At 51.6% G+C, this 17091-nt stretch overlaps 1 protein-coding gene across 1 annotated transcript; it reads left to right on the plus strand.

Moving 5' to 3' along the window:
- Positions 1–283: 283 nt before the first annotated feature.
- INS (insulin) lies at positions 284–3293 on the plus strand. Its single transcript, XM_054390624.1, has 3 exons — positions 284–341; positions 1163–1366; positions 3157–3293. The coding sequence occupies exons 2-3, from the start codon at positions 1180–1182 to the stop codon at positions 3291–3293; spliced, it is 324 nt and encodes a 107-aa protein (XP_054246599.1). The 5' UTR covers positions 284–341; positions 1163–1179.
- Positions 3294–17091: the final 13798 nt, after the last annotated feature.

A 17091-nucleotide genomic window follows, 5' to 3' on the forward strand; every position in this document is an offset into this window, starting at 1 on the left:
CCTGCTAAAAGGGTCGCTGATGGCTCAGGCCAGGAGCTTCTTCGGGGAAGCAAAAACAGGTGGGATGAAATGAGATGGAAACTGCAAACTATTGCTCCTGTCTTGACCTGCAGAAGGCCCCAGGGCTGCTGCACGGAGGGAAATTAATGTGCATGAGCAGCAAAAATTTGGGCTAGAGTGTCATCGAGGAGGTGGGGTCTGTGCTAGCTCTGGTGTCACTTGGGCTCATGTAAAGCATATAAATATGGGGGAGAGAGAAGGGGGATATTCCAACCAGCCAACCAACCAGTCTTCACCTCTCAGAGCAAACCTCTCACCACCTCTTGCTGCCACTTCTTTGGGTAAGTCTGATTGCTGCTCTTTCAGCTTCTCCCTGTTTTGCAGAGCTCCTTTCTTCAGTTGATGTAGCTGGTGGTGACAAGGGCTGGCTTGCCAGTCCAAGAAAACGAGGTCTTCTCAGGTCCTTGAGCACATTGTGCTGGTTTTGGGCCATCATCATAAATAACTGCTCCTTCTGGCTTGGCAGAGAGAGTTTCTCCTCTGAAGGTGTCTGCTGATCTTGGCTCTCCTGGGCATATATGCTGCAGAGCTCGGTGGGATGACTTTTCCAGTCTAGTTTGGCCCTTTGGGGGAAGACAACAGGGAGAGGAGGACTGAAATGAGCTTGAAAATGGAAATGGACTTCTGTTTATAAACTTTAGTCATTTACTGTAGTTTGCTATGCCTGATGTAGAGAGGTCTACTTCCTTCTCAAGCTAGGGCATCTTTAGAAGGTCCACCTGCTACTCTGCTCTCATTTCTATGCCAAATAAGCTGAAGGACCAGAACAAGAGGACACAGTCTCAAGCTGTGCCAGGGGAGGTTTAGGCTGGAGGTGAGGAGAAAGTTCTTCACAGAGAGAGTGGTTGGCCATTGGAATGGGCTGCCCAGGGAGGTGGTGGAGTCAGCATCCCTGGAGGTGTTCAAGAGGGGATTGGACGTGGCACTTGGTGCCATGGTTTAGATAGGCATGAGGTGTAGGGTGACAGGTTGGAGTCGATGATCTTTGAGGTCTCTTCCAACTTTCTTGATTCTATGATTCTATGACATCAGATGCTTGATGACAACCAACCTATTTCTCCTTCTTAGACCTTCCTGTGTCTCCTCTGCCTCTTAACTCAAGGCCTCCTCCTGCCCACCATGGCTCTCTGGATCCGATCGCTGCCTCTCCTGGCCCTTCTCGCCCTTTCCAGCCCCAGGACCAGCCAGGCAGCTGCCAACCAGCACCTCTGTGGCTCCCACTTGGTGGAAGCTCTCTACCTGGTGTGTGGAGAGAGGGGGTTCTTCTACTACCCCAAAGCCCGACGGGACATCGAGCAGCCTTTAGGTGAGTTGGGCTGAGCGTGAACGCAGCCCTGTGTGATGCAGGATGGGGACCACCACCCATAGCTGACAGTGCCACCTGGAGTGGCCCTGGTGGGCAATGCCAAGAACACCTTTGACACACCAGCAGCATCACAGTGGCCACGAGAAGCTCCTCAGGTTAGATAGGCAGGTGGGAGGGCTGGCAGGAGAAGAGGATTTATGAGGCAAAAGGAATTGTGCCTGAAAGCTCCAACTTGTCTGTTTCTTCACACCAGGCTGAGAAGGTACATAGGAAATAAAGGTGGAAGGAGCCCAGGAAGCCTCCTTCTGCCCCAAGAGAGGCTCAGTTGTCCCCATCCTATCCCTGACCCATGCTTGTCTAGTATGTTCATAAAAACCTCCAATGAGAAAACGTCCTCTGCCTGTTCCCATGCTTAGTTCACCTTCTTCTTGAATATTTCTACCCAATATCTAACCTAAACCTCCCTTGTCCCATAGTGGACACAGAAATGATCTATGGTTCACCCTGAGGGTGGTGAGACACTGCAGCAGGTTGCCCAGGGAGGTGGTGGAAGCCTCATCCCTGGAGGTTTTTGCAGCCAGGCTGGATGTGGCTGTGAGCAACCTGCTGTGGTGTGAGGTGTCCCTGCCCATGGCAGGGGGGTTGGAACTGGATGGTCCTCGAGGTCCCTTCCAACCCTAACAATTCTATGATTCTGTGATGGTTCTGTATGTAACCATCCTGTGAAATAGCCTTAGACTAGGGCTTCAGAAGGTGAAGCAAGGTGATGTGATAGCAGAGGGCTTGCCATGACTTGTTTGGAGTGGCCAGCTGGGCTGCTAGCTGCTCCCTTCTCTGACTATTTGTCTCTAAAGACCACCATGACTGGACAGGATATTTCATTAACCAAATTCCCTAAATCCTGTGTGGAAAATTTCATCAGGGCAAAGCACTTGGAAAGTATTTGAGGACTTTCTACCTCTTTATTTTTTTTTTCTGGGGCTTTTGCCTGAGCCACCATCTCTTTGTGTAACAAGCTGGTTGTGTTTACAGCCTGCTCACAGCTGGCTCACAGGATGAAGACAAGTAAATCACCAAACATTGACTAGCTATTTCCTCTTCCACTTAATGCTGGACTAAACCTCTCCTAAGTTTTCCTCCTAGCACACCAGCATAATGATTTCTTGTTACTCTGGTGCCTCATTCATTGCATCACACTTTGGGGGCTTGGGGATCTTGCATCTTGTGCTGTACTTTGATATTGCCCTAGAAACTACATCTCCAGGCATTTTCTTTTTGTTATTAGGGGCCTGCCTCTTTCTCTCTTTCTTTCCTTATTTCTCTCTTTCTTTCTTTCTCTCTTTCTCTCTTCCCTTCACCCCTTCCCTTCTCCCCTTCCGTTCTCCCCTTCCTTTCTCCCCTTCCTTTCTCCCCTTCCTTTCTCCCCTTCCTTTCTCCCCTTCCCTTCTCTCTTCCCTTCTCCCCTTCCCTTCTCTCTTCCCTCCCTCCTTCCCTCCTTCCCTCCCTCCCTCCTTCCCTCCCTCCTTCCCTCCCTCCTTCCCTCCCTCCTTCCCTCCCTCCTTCCCTCCCTCCTTCCCTCCCTCCTTCCCTCCCTGTTTGGTTTGCCATTTGCTGTGTTTCCCCTGGACAACTAAAACCCTCAACACTTCTGTCCACAAGCTTTCGGGTGCCCGCCAACAAACCAGTGTGAGGTGTCCCTGCCCACGGCAGGGTGGCTGGAACTAGATGATCCTTGAGGTCCCTTCCAAGCCTAACAATTCTCTGATTCTGTTCTTTTTCCTCCTTGGCAGTGAGTGGTCCCTTGCCTGGGGAGGCAGGAGAGCTGCCCTTCCAGCAGGAAGAGTTTGAGAAAGTGAAGCGAGGGATCGTGGAGCAGTGCTGCCACAACACCTGCTCCCTCTACCAGCTGGAGAACTACTGCAACTAGCAGCCAGGTGGGCAGCTCATGGGCCATGGGGAGAAACATGCACTTATGCTACTGCACCTTAAAAGCAACTGAATAAATGCTGTGGATCTGTTTGAAGGGCTGTGCTGGTTCCTGCCTCTGTGTCTTGGGGAGGGATGCTGGCTGTGAGGTGCCAGTGTCTGTGCTTGGGTAAGGCAAGCACTGGGGAGCATGAGGAAGAGTGTGGCCAGCAGGTCAAGGGAGGTTCTCTATCCTCTCTGCTTTGCCCTGGTGAGGCCACACCTGGAATTTGTGTCCCTGTTTCAAGAGGGACAAGGAACTACTGGAGAGGGCCCAGCAGAGGGCCATGAGGATGCTGAGGGGACTGCAACATCTCTCTCATGAGGAGAGGCTGAGACACCTGGGGCTGTTTAGCCTGGAGAAGAGGAGACTGAGAGGGAATCTTGCAAATGCATATCAATATCTAAAGGGTGGAGGTCATGAGGCTGGGGCAAGGCTCTTCTCAGTGGTGGCCAGTGATAGGGCAAAATAGGACACAGGAGGTTTCACTTGAACTTAAGGAGAAACTTCTTTACTTTAAGGTCACTGGAGGCCTGGAGCAGGCTGCCCAGAGAGGTTGTGAAGCCTCCTTCTCTGGAGGGATTCCAAACCCACCTGGACATTGTGATCCTGGGCAAGCTGCTGTGGGTGCCCTGCTTTAGCAGGGGAGTTGGACTAGATGATCTGCAAAGGTCCCTTCCAACCCCCCCCATGCTGGGATTCTGTGATTCTAAGTCAGTTTTAGAAGGTCCAGGAGCCACCCATCACCTCATCCTCCTCTCCTGCCACCCAAAGTAACTCCCTGGGAGGGAAGGAGATGGATTACACAGCACCAAAGCATGCACACAGAGCAGGCAGTATGCCTGGTGCCAGGGGGAGGAGAAGGAGAGGGCAGAGAGGTTTGAATGAGATTCCTTTTTGTAGGGAAATGTGGCAATGCCATGCTGACCAATTTCCTGCAGTTCCCAGCCCAAACACAGCCAGGCAGCTGGGAGACTGAACTTCCTCAGCTGCATAAAGGAAACAGTTGAGATTAAGTACAGAATTAAGTCACCTATTAATTGTACCCAGAACATAATGGATGACCACCATGACCAATTTAGAAAGTGTGCTCAGTTCCCCCTTCTGCTCGTGGGAGGCCCAGGGAGACTCCCTGCTCTGGGATTTGCTTGTTGGTCACAAGTATTTGAGAAGTCACATGCAGGATGTGGGTTTCATCCAAAAGGAGTTTTGAGTCTGTTGGCCAAGATCTGGGCACTCAGGGCAGCATCCCTGCTCCTGCTCTTTCAAGTATCTGGCCCCAGAATTGCCACTTTGTGGGAGGAAAAGCTGCCAGGGCAATGCCAGCTGGCCAAGGTGTCACAGAGCACAGGCACAGGGCTTATCCCCATGGCAGTGTAGTGGAAGCCATGCAGGAGGTCCCTGTGGGATAGGCACAGCCTGGCAGAGGGGGCAGTGATGGCTACACTTGGCATTTTGAAGGCTGGTCTGAAAGGAGGTTGGGGCTTTAACAGCCTCTTGCCAAAGCAGATCCTTCTGCCTCCATCAGAGCTGTGCAGCTGGAAGCTGCCATCCTCTCCCTGCCAGGATGTGCTGCTCCTGCTCCCTGCTCCTGCTCCTGTCATGAGCACAACTGGGCAAAACCAGTGCAAACTGCAGGGCTGCAAGAGCAGCCAGAGGAGCTTCTGAGAGGAACACACAGCTACAAAACTGGAAATCAGAAAGCAGCAGGGATGGCCCATGGTGACCCTCTTCCTTGATGCATCCAAGACCCTGTGACAGGGCTCCTTTTCCAGCTGCCAAGCCACCACTGCCCTGCTAGAGCTGCTCTCCTAAACCACCCTTCCATCCTTCTCCACCACCCCTTCCTTTGGGCCACACTGAAGATCCCCAGCAGCAGAGCCCTGTGACAGGCAGCCTTGGGCCAAAATCTTGTGGTTGTGAAAGCATGGCAAGAGGTTTGCTGTTCCTGAGCTGCTAGGCTCCCACCAAACCTCACAGCATACAGCTCTGGTGGTTTCTAAAGCAAATCTTCTACCTGCCCTGGTACCACAGGAGATCAGGACTGGTCTTACTGAAGAAAAAAATAGCAGAGCTGTTGTTCATGGTAAGAACATCACCATGTCCAAGCATGCAACAGAGTTCCAGCAATGCCATGCCTCCATCCATCCATCCATCCATCCATCCATCCATCCATCCATCCATCCATCCATCCACCCACCCACCCCAAGAAAATGCCATCCTGATCCCAAAGGCAGAGCATTACTTCTGTTTGCCTGGTCTGGAGGGAAAAGCACATCCCAAAGAAGTGATCTTGGGTGGCTCTGTGCTCACATCACTGCACAGCTGAAAACTCAACACTTGTTGGAGTCACCTGGATCACCTTGTCCTGGAGATCCTGTGCTCAGCACCAGAGGTCCAGGGAAAGCTAGCAAGCAGAGAGGCTCTGCTGAGAGAAGACTTTCCAGTGCTGATCTGAAGCTTCCATCTGTACAGGTCTGATGATGGGAAAGGTTGGAAGTATGAACAGTGGGAGAGAAAAGAGTTGGTGATGGAGCAGCCTTGAGTGCCTGACTGCCAGCCTGGCACTACCACTTCTCTGAGTGCTGCACGGTGGTGATGGAAGGAAGAGGGATATGACAAAGGCTGTGGAGATACCTCTGGCTTCTCTAGGAGTGGGCCCCATGAGTGATGGGACAGGGGCAGACTGAAGCAGCCTAAAGCCCTCATTCATAATGTTGCTCTCTACAACTCCCTGGCAGGAGGTAGCAGTGAGGTGGGGGTTGGTCACTTCTCCCTCACATCCAGGTGACAGAATGAGAGGAATTGGCCTGAAGCTGTGCCAGGGGAGGTTTAGGTTGGAAATCAGGAGCAATTTCTTTACTAAAAGAGTAGTCAGGCATTGGCACAGGCTGCCTAGGGAGGGGGTGGAATCCCCATCCCTGGGGGTGTTCAAGAAACATGACCATGGCACTTTGGGGCATGGTTTAGTGGCCATGGTGGTGGTGGGTTGAAGGTTGGACTGGATGATCTTGGAGGTGTTTTCCCACCACAACAATTCCACAATTCTGTGATTCTAAAACATCAGAGCTGCATCTTGCATGACAGATTAGAGCCTGCAAGTGTTCAGCACCAAAGAGACCAGCAGCCACCTTCATCTAGGCTGAATTCCTCCAAAGGAGCATGGTGGTTCCTGCCTCCACCCCAGAGCAGTTTATCTGCTGGCACTCCTGCCCTGGCAGTGATGCTTGGGCAAGGACAGCTCTTTGGAGCTGCCCAGCTGGTTTCCTGCTCTCTGCCATTGTTTGGTTTGCTGGTTTGTTTGTTTGCTTGCTTGCCTTTTTTTTTTTTTCTCTTTTTTTTTTTCCCTTTTCTGAATGCTCTCAATTAGGACTAGTTGGGAAATTGCAGATGCCACGTTTCTTGCTGGAAAATGTTGATTCATCAAAATCAGCACTTCCCACAGGACCAGGCTGGTTTTAACAAGGCAGGATTCAAAAGGATAAGGGGACACAGGAGGTTCAGGTGCCAGCTCTGCAAGCATCAGAGCAGGGATTTCATTCTTGTGCCCCATTGCCCAAGGCCACATGCTCACTGTCAGGCTCTGGGCCACCCCAGGGTGGACTTGACTGCTTCTGCTGAAAAATTCATCAAACACAGAGTGGGAATTGTTTTGAAATGTTCAGATGGGGCAGGACCATCTCCTCTTCCTCAGCTCAAGATGCAGGCCAATATTTCCTCAGAGGGTTTGGATGTTAGGCGAGATAGGAGTCCAGATGGTGATTCTCTGGGGGTTGGAGCAGAAGACAGAAGGATGAAGAGCAGAAAGAGGCCATGATGGAGTGGAAGGACCTCTCTGCCATTCCTCTGACATTGTGCTTTGTGGGAAAAGGAGTCAGCAGGTCCCTTGGTGGAGAAGTGAAGAGGAAGATGACCACCTAGGGCTGAGGAGGGAGGGATGCTCCAAGTCTGCTCAGAGGACCCAAGCAGTCTGAGCTCTCTCCAGAGCACATGCAGCTGCTGTCACTCCCTTCCTCCCCAAAGCAGGAGCTGTCCTGGAGGTGTATGGTACAGCTTGAGCTCCATCACTCCCCAGGAGCTGAAGGAGAAACTGCTGCATAAGTTTCAAAGCTGCAGCAAATATAAAGAAGTCCTCATGGGTACACCTTGCTTTCCAGAACTGAAATAACACAAAGAGCCAGCTCTTCACTTTCTCAAAGCTGCAGCAAGGGGAAGGCCAAAGGAGAACAAAGGTGCTTCCCCCACTTTTCCTGGGACTCCAGGAAAGGAAGCCTGAAGGCAACACTATGCACATTTCACACTGGAGCACAGGGCTCCTTGTCTTGCCAATGGGATGCTGCCACCTCACCAACCCTGTGCTGCAGCACCCCTGCCCCATCCAAACCTGAGGGTGGGCAACAGCCCCAAGTGTCCTTTACTGTGCTCCAGGATGAGATTTCATTATAAAGCTGCCCTCAGACTCCTATACCCTCACCCTCCCTGCTCTCAGATGTTCTTGGGAGATGTCTCATCTTATGAATCTCTGCAGGAGAAATGACTCAGGGACAGGGAATGCTGCATCCATCGACCTCCCTCCCCACTCCTCCTCCTGCCAGGCTTTGCATTGTGATCTTTGGGAAGCAAATGCATTCAGCCCCCTTTAGTCTGACTCAGCAGCTGCTTTGAAGTGATTTCTGTGGTAGCAGTGGGGCATCATGCCCGGCTAAAATATCTTGGCTCTGCTGCTCTCCCAACAAACTTCCAAAGGTCTCCTGCTAGTGGTGGAGGGCAATTTGAAGAGAATGCAAATAAAGGCTTCAGTTCATTCATGCTGCTTGAATAGAGAATGGAAAGCTGAGCCACAGAGGGGATTGCAAGACAAATTCTTTGGGCTGCCGAGTTGTTAACGCTGCCTAGAGAGGAAAGAACCAAAGTTGCCCCTGTCTGCCATGTGTCCCCTTCCCAGCTCCACTCTTGTTTGGTGGGAAGGGGACTGATGGGCATGGAAATGGCAACAGAGGGGAGAGAGAATCATAGAATGTCTTGATTGGAAAGGAGCTTAAAGATCATCTAGTTCCAACCTCCCTGCCATGGGCAGGGACACCTTCCACTAGCCCAGGTTGCTCAAAGCCTCCAGCAACCTGGTCTTAAACACTTCCAGGGGTAAGGCATCCACAACTGCCCTGCACAGCTCATTCCAGTGGGGCCCCCAGGGTGACTGAGTGACAGGCTGGCTGTCCTCATGGTGGCTGGGTGGGCTGAGCTTCTCCATTTGATCTGGAGAAGAAGGGAAGGCTGCCACTTTCCCAGAGCTAATCCAGCTTTACGATTTCCTTTCTATCACACTGGGAACTTGTGGATTCACTTGATAGAAGAAATCTCAGGGTATAGCCTGAGACTGACTGATTTATTTATTTATTTATTTATAGCTATTTTAACAACTTTCTCAGAAATGTTGAACCTAAAGCCTATCTCTTTACCTGCAGTGTGATCTTGCTGTGATGAACCACAGAATCCTAGAACTGTGTTGGTTGGAAAAGGTCTTTAAGGTCATCCAGTCCAACCATTCTCTAACTCCACCAAGGCTGGTGCTAAACCACGTCCCTCAGCACCACATCTCTGCCTCTTTTAAATACCTCCAGGGATGGGGATTCAACCACCTCCCTGGGCAGCCTCTTCCAAACATCTCCAGGGATGGGGATTCAACTACCTCCCTGGGCAACCTCTTCCAAACATCTCCAGGGATGGGGATTCAACTACCTCCCTGGGCAGCCTTTTCCAGTCTGTGAGAACCCTTTCAGGGAAGAAACTTCTTCCAATATCCAAGCTAAACCTCCCATGGTGCAACTTGAGGCCATTTCCTCTCATCCTATCACTTGTTTCTTGGGAGAAGAAACTGACCCCATCTCACCCCAACCTCCTTTCAGAGTCTTGTAGAGAGCAATGAGGTCTCTCCTCAGCCTCCTTTTTCTCCAGACTAAACCACCCCAGTTTCCCCAGCTGCTCCTCACAAGACCTTCCAGACCTTTCACCAGCTTTGTTGTCCTCCTCTGGACCCACTCCAAGCCATCAACAGAGAGTGGAAAGCAGAGAGTGAGCAGACCGAGTGTTAACACCCCAAATTCCCTCTGATTTAGCCTGACCTCACCAAAGCCAAAAAAAAAAAAAAAAAAAAGAAAAAAGAAGAAAAGAAACAGCCCTTCCTCCTTCTCCTTTCACCCTGGGCAGGAAGAGAGCTCCAGGTCAGGCTATAAACTGATCTGGACCAGCACTGCCAGGGCATTGTCTCGGGGTGAATTACCCCTGCATGCCGTGGGGAGGAAGGAGGTCAGGTTTTTCCAACCCAAATGCCAGGCTGGCCCTTGCATCCCCCCTATCCCTCTGGGCAAAGCAGGCAGGAGCAGATCCAGGACAATAACGGGAAGCAAGGCAAGCCTGTAGGAAATGATCTGAGCCTCAATCCTTTCCCTCCATCCCCAGCCGGCTGCAGGAGCAGCAGCAGGAGGTGCTGGATGAACCATTTGGGTTCCTTCAATCTTCCTTCTCTTACTGCCAAGATTCAGCCAAAATTTGCCTTTTATTTTGTTGATTTTTTTTTTTCTTTTTCCTGCCTGGTAAATAGCAGGATTTCCAGGATGCACATTGCTGTTTACTCTGAAATACCCCAAGAATTTTTTTTTTTTTGCATATTTGGGGAGAAAAGGGAATGCAGAAATAAATTTGGCTTCTGATTTCCAGGCTGTTGTCGTTTGGATTATTTTTTTTGGGGGGGAAGGTTGGGTTGGAGGGGGGGGGGGGGGGGGTGGGAGGAATGTTTTACAGAGTTGCCAACTTCTGAAATGTAAATTTTTTCCCCCCCTTTTTTTGTCAGAAAATAACACAGCTTCCTCTTTTCTAATCAGAAAACGGAAAATCCAATAGGAATGACACCACCCACCCTCCACTCACGATAAACCCTTCAGTTTCAATGGAAAAAAAAAATCTCTGCCCTTTACTCCACTTATCAGGAACCTCCCCCATGTTGGACCCTGGGACCTGGCAGGGTCCTGGCTCTACTGATCTTGCCCACCCAAGTTTCCAGCTTTTTCCTACCTGATATGGGAATGTTCTAGGGTATTTAAAAAAAAATCATCCCCAGTAAACTCTGTCTCGGCCCCCTGGGCTTCTGCTGGTTTCAGTGGTGGGAGAGAATCAATCATAGAATTGTTAGGGTTGGAAGGGACCTCAGGGATCAGCCAGTTCCAAGCCCCCTGCCATGGGCAGGGACACCTCACACCACATCAGGTTGCTCACAGCCACATCCAGCCTGGCTGCAAAAACCTCCAGGGATGAGGCTTCCACCACCTCCCTGGGCAACCTGTTTGAGTGTCTCATCACCCTCATGGTAAAGAATTTCTTGCTAACATCCAATCTCAATCTACCCACTTCTCGTTTTGCTCCATTCCCCCCAGTCCTATCACTCCCTGACACCCTAAAAAGTCCCTCCCCAGCTTTCTTGGAGCCCTCTTCAGATCCTGGAAGGCCACAATGAGGTCATCTCGGAGCCTTCTCTTCTCCAGACTGAACAGCCCCAACTCTCTCAGTCTGTCCTCATAGGAGAGGTGCTCCAGCCCTCTGATCATCCTGGTGGCCCTTCTCTGGACACCTTCCAGCACCTCCAGATCCTTCTTGTAATAGAACTGGATGTAGTACTCCAGGTGGGGTCTCACCAGAGCTGAGCAGAGGGGGAGAATCACCTCCCTTGCCCTGCTGGCCACACTTCTCTTGATGCAGCCCAGGCTCTGGTTGGCTTTCTGGGCTGCAAGTACTCACTGCTGGCTCATGTTCAGCTTCTCATCCACCAGCACCCTCAAGTCCCTTTCTTCAGGGCTGCTCTCCAGCCAGTCCCTGCCCAGCCTGCATTTGTGCTTGGGATTACCTCCACCCAGATGCAGGACCTTACATTTGGTCTTGTTGAACCCTCATGAAGTTGTCATGGGCTCACCTCTCCAGCCTGTCAAGGTCCCTCTGGATGGATCCCTTCCCTCCAGCCTGTCTGCTGCACCACACAGCTTGCTGTCATCAGCAAACTTGCTGAGGGTGCACTCAAAAAAAATCACAGGGCAACAGCTTGAGACCTGATCCATGTCTGGAAGGAGCACACCCAGGGTGCAAACTGCTGTGTGTTTTTCTCCTGCCTCTGAAATAGCTTTTTTTTTTTTTTTTTTAGTTACTTTTAAAATGTCTGCAAACTAAAGCTGGCCACGCTTTTCCCAGTCCTGACACAGCTTGTCCAGAAAGAATGAATTTCAAGCCCAAGTGAGGCAAAAAACTCCCCCTACAAAATCCTGGTGAAAAGAGGACAGGTTCTTTTTCAGTCCTAGACCCAGTGCAGGTGTCCAAGATGTCTCCCTGTGGTGCACCCACATTTTAGCTGGCCCAGCAAGGCAGTGGTGGCAGGGAGGAGACCAGGTCCCTTTGGCTCATGCATCTGAGGTGGGGAAGGGTCACCTGGCTCAGCTTGGCTTACAACAAGGAGGTAGGAGGATCACCAAAGGCTGAAGCCCCTCTTGGAAAGCTCTCCTCCAGCAGCTCCTTTGCTCCTGCAAGATCACTGACCTCACCCTGGGGAGAGCACTGAGCACTGCTCTCAGGCCTGGTTCTCCTCTATAGTTTTGACTACAGAGCCCTGATGTCATTCTTGAGATGCTTGCTCTTCATCTTCACCCCATGGAGCTGTTGCTTTGACTGTCCCATTTCCCTGCACATCCCAGCTAAGAACACAGGTCTGGGAGCAGCTTTCAAGCACCTTGGCCCCTGCTAACCTCCCATCATTGTGCCTTCCTCATCTCCAAATAAAGTCTTTTGCATCCTGATCTCTTCCTTCAGCCTCTATGCAGTTTTTGTTTCTGGCACCTTTCCTGAGGAATTCATCCTCTCCTGTTGGGCTTCACAGTCCTCACAACCTGGAAAAGATTCTGAGGCTTCACATATCTCTTCAGAGCAAAGCAGTTATCCAGGGCCCTGTCACCAAAATAGGGCACCACAAAAATGCTGGGAATCTGCTAAAGCTGGGTTCCTGCCATGGCTTTCCTTTCTGCAGTCCCAGCTGCTGCCAGGGTGGAGTGCAGGGTAGCCCACAGCTGGATCCAGCACCCTTGTCTGGCAGAACTATCCAGGGCAGGGCAGGGTGGCACGGGCACCAGGGACCCCCAAAATAGAGGGAAAAGATAAATACAGAACATGGAAAGTGCTGGGGTAAAACTCTCTAGAGATGTGATGCTGGACTAAGGCTTTGGACCAAGGCTGTGGGACCAAGCAGAGCTGGGGCAGCAGGGAGGCAGCTGGAGAAGCAATGGCAGCAAACTGCCCCTTGATCCAGGAGCAGCGCCTGGCAGTGATTCCAGACCTCACTGACATGGCCAAGGAGCTGGAGTGATGCTGAGCTGGGTTGCTGCTTCTAAAAGCTGTGCAGATGTGGTGCTGAGGGCTGTGGTTCAGTGGTGATATGGCAGGGCTGGGCTAGTGGCTGGACTTGATCATCTGAAAGGTCTCTTCCAATTGAAATGATTCAGTGATTCTATGATTCTCTTGCTCTGATCTTCGTTTGAAGGTGATACTTCTCCTAGGAGGGTTTTGCTTGCCCTCCTCAACCCTCAGGCTGTGGTACCACCAGCCTGGCTCTCACACCCCAGGGCACCCTCACCACTGGTTTGCTTGCCAGCCTTACAGTGCACCTCTCTGCCACATGTTCAGGGGAGACTTCACCTGCCCAATATTTCCTCTGATGCAGGTACCTATGGAATGTTTTGGGTCAGGTGGGCACATGCTTTTGAGTCAAAAATCACCTAGGTCTGGGTCCAAAATAACCTCCTGCCCCAAAGAGCAACAAATCCTGGGCTCTTCTTCCTTCCCGTGGCACTGAAGAACTGCCAGAGCACAGACACACATCCTGAATATAAATATTGATGTTTCAGACAAAGCTGGGACACCTCCCCACCCAGCACCAGCACCGGGCTGCTGCTCACATCCTCACTCCCACCCGGCTCACAAGGCATTTCAGGGCACCATGGTCCTTCTCCTTGGCTGTGGCACAGCTCTGATCAGCTGTTCTGTTGTTGAGATAGCTGTTACCCCAGCTGGCATCTCTTCCCGGTGGGAATGAGGCCCCGCGGAGGGGTTACGAGCTGCTGCTGAAGCCAGCAGAGGGAGCGCGCAGAGCTGCAGCCGCGGGCTGGCTTGGGAAGAACCGCGGAAAATGTGTGAGACCCTGAGCACAGCCATAGGATGCTGAGACGAGGATTGAGCCTGGCTCAGCCACCAGCCTGCTGCTGCTCGGATGTGAGAGAGTAGGGAAAGGAATATGCCACAACCCCCTCTGGAGACCTTGGGTGCCAGGTGAGGCAGAGAGGAGGATTCTCAGCAAGGGAGACTCTCAAGCCTCTTAGGCTTAGGTCAGTTTGCAGAGCCTGGTGAAGCTGGCAGGTGAAAATCCCTCATTGACTCAGCCCTGGCTTTGGGCTCTGGTGGTTGCTTTCCAACCAGAGTCACTGCTGCCACTCAATTATGAAAGAGTTGCTCCTGTAACTGTTTGATTTCCAACGCAATTCATAGCTCCATCCAGTATCTGAAGGGGGCTACAATGCTGGGGAGGGACTTTTAGGCTATCAGGACTGGGGGGAATGGAACAAGCTGGAAGTGGGGAGATTCAGACTGGATGTGAGGAAGAAGTTCTTCCCCATGAGAGTGGTGAGAGCCTGGAATGGGTTGTCCAGGGAGGTGGTTGAGGCCCCATCCCTGGAGGTGTTTGCAGCCAGGCTGGATGAGGCTCTGGCCAGCCTGATGTAGTGTGAGGTGTCCCTGGGCATGGCAGGGGAGTTGGAAATGGATGATCTTTGTGGTCCCTTCCAAACCTGACTGATTCTATGATTCTATGATTCTATGGTCCCAAGTCCAGCTCCATCCCAAGTCCAGCTCCATCCTTGTGCCTCAAGTTGGTGCTGGAGCTACAAAGGACTTGATGGGGCTGGGAGCTATGGGAAGCTCAGGCTCAGCTCCGGGTTTTAGGTTGGGCTTCATTTGAATTTAGGCCAAAGAGAACAACAGCAGGCTCATTTGAATTCCTTCAGTGAATTAAAGACTTAACACCTGGCAGCATCTGTAACAGCCTCTTGTCTTAGGAAAAGGGCCTAAATTATCCTTTATGAAACACCTCAGTGGTGGGGGGACCTCTCCACCCACATACAATAATAGAAACATAATTAGGTGCTCAAATTCACATCAGCAAAGGCTTGTGCCTGGTCCCCTCTTAACCATCCGCATCCCCCAGGTTTTTAACAAGTGGCCAAATTTTGCAATTTGTCCCTAGGCAGATCAGGAGCTAAGTAACTAAGTCAGGTGTTTCTGGGATTGAGTTGGGACAAGCCCGTGAGGGGATCTTGATGTGGATGAGATAAATATGTCATTAAATCACCAACAGAGAGAGGTTAGGGAGGGAAAGCCAGAGCTGAGTGTCAGGAAGATGATGACTATGATGAGCACAACCAGCAACTGATTAACACCCCTTGCAAAAGCTTGTTGCAGGGCTGATAAAAGACAATGGGCCACATTTTCACCACTAAATGCATCAGGGATGAAAGGGGAGCTGGGGGAAGAGGCAGAAAGGAGCCCCTGGGATGACCTGACCCACCTGAAACCTGCCTTTCTGCTAGAGGGCAAGGAAGTTGGCTCCACTCCTGGTTGCAACCCACACAGTGGGTGTGAGAAGGGTCCTGCTGGAGCACAGCAGCCAAACACCTCATGGGATTTAATGTCTGGAAGGTGAAGTTAAGCCTGTCTGGACTGGAGTGGTTGGTGGACAAGACACCACTACTCAGTGACATGGTTCAGCTGTCAGCACAAAAGATCTCCATCACTTGACTCAATGGAAGATGAAGCTAGATCAGTGGCACCTGGTTGCTCACCCCAGCATCAGGTGCTTGCTCTCAGAACAGCTGGGTGCAATCTTCTGGCCATGACATGTAGAAAATTCCCCTTTCTTCACTCAAAACCTGTGCTTGAAGCTTCTCATGTGCCTGCTGCTGGTGCCTCAGACCTGTTGTCCCTCTTTCTGCTTCATCTGCTAAGAAGAAGGTGGAGGTGGCAGTGAGTGTTTAACCCCTACAAAAAGGGGGTGTGGGAGCCACTGGGGAGTGATGCTGCTGCTGTGAGGGACTCCTGTGCAAGGCAAATCAGCCATGGACAGCAAAGATCTCTGCTAGAAAACCACCCTCCTGTGCAGCCCACACCCCCTCAGACGTAGCAGTGAACCTCACCAGCAGTCCAGGCAGCTTTAAAGCTGTTTGGATGGACATGGGGCAGTGGTGCCAGGCACTGAAGCCAGCTGGAGCATGGCCAGCTTATACTGAGCAAAAATGCTCACACCCCTGGCCAGTTGTCTCTGGTCTGGGTGGCTCTTGCACCCTCTCATAGGTATCCTTCACCTCCCACCCCACAGCTGGGGAGGTCCCTGTGCCTGGGGCAGGTGGGTTTGGGATGCAGGGATGCTGCTGCCTGCACAGGAGCTCACCCGCAGCAGGTGGTCTTTTAAAAGCATCACAGGATGGGTTGTGGGGCTGGAGACTGGTGGGCAGAGAGGGGCAGGTCACAGGGGCTGGGGAAGCCACGTGCCAGCAGCAGCTCAGAAGGTGTGAACCACCACCAAAACCCTCCAAGCATGGTGGGAATCACTCTGTCTGCCCCAGCCTCACACAAATCATGCAGCCCACTTGCAAACTACCACCATGCCCTGGCTCTCACCTGCCCATGAGCTGCCCATCAGCTGGGGCAAACCCTTCAGGCTGCTGAGGGCAGTGGTGGAGTCCCCATCCCTGCAGGGATTTAAAAGCTGTGTAGATGTGGTGCTGAAGGACATGGCTTAGCAGTAGGCTTGGCAGTGCTGGATAAATGGACTAGATGATCTTAAAGGTCTCTTCCAACCCAAACAATTCCATGATTCTATGATTCCAAAGCAATTAGAGAAGCTCAAGGGCTGATTTCCCATTTTATTGTGGGGATCTGGGTCTGTTTTCAACTCCCAGGACCAGAACCTTCCTCGGGGCACTGCTATGCTGGCAGAATCACACCCAGAAAACACGTTTCATTTAAAAGCCCAGTGCCAACATCCTGAGCTGGTTGTTTAGACTAAAGAAAAGATTTTTTGGGAGAGGGGGTCGGGGGGGGGAGGAGAAGAGAAGAGAAGAGAAGAGAAGAGAAGAGAAGAGAAGAGAAGAGAAGAGAAGAGAAGAGAAGAGAAGAGAAGAGAAGAGAAGAGAAGAGAAGAGAAGAGAAGAGAAGAGAAGAGAAGAGAAGAGAAGAGAAGAGAAGAGAAGAGAAGAGAAGAGAAGAGAAGAGAAATCAGTCTGACTTCAATTCCACCCCCCTTCCCCGGGAGATCACTCCCTATCTGGTTGCATCCCGAAGGTGGGAGCAAAGACTTGGCAGTGAGTCATCTTTTACGTTGTCTACCCCGACAGTGCTATTACTGCTTTCATGTGGGTCTCCGGGAACGGCGAGGGCGGCGGTGGGGGTGGGAGAAAGCGGCCGGGAAGCAGGCAGCAGTCACCGCAGGGACTTAGCGCCCCCCGTTGCATTGCTGCGTGTGGCGGGGGCGGGGGGGAAGACCAGTGAGGCACCACCCCCTACCTCTCCCCCGAAATATCTCCCTCCTCAAGACGGTTCTGGCTTAGGGCAACACTTGCTGCCCTGCAGGAGTGGGGTCTCTGCAAAGTGTTGGGGTGGGGAGGTCTTGAAACGCCCCAGT

This window comes from Indicator indicator, chromosome 21 (assembly GCF_027791375.1).
Source record: "Indicator indicator isolate 239-I01 chromosome 21, UM_Iind_1.1, whole genome shotgun sequence".
Taxonomy (NCBI): Eukaryota; Metazoa; Chordata; class Aves; order Piciformes; family Indicatoridae; genus Indicator; species Indicator indicator.

What these genes read in the sequence shown, in the direction of transcription:
- INS (XM_054390624.1), top strand. Translation starts at nt 1,180, where the DNA reads ATGGCTCTCTGGATCCGATCGCTGCCTCTCCTGGCCCTTCTCGCCCTT. An exon ending in GGACATCGAGCAGCCTTTAG is followed by an intron (nt 1,367 to 3,156) that starts GTGAGTTGGGCT and finishes CCTCCTTGGCAG; the next exon opens with TGAGTGGTCCCTTGCCTGGG.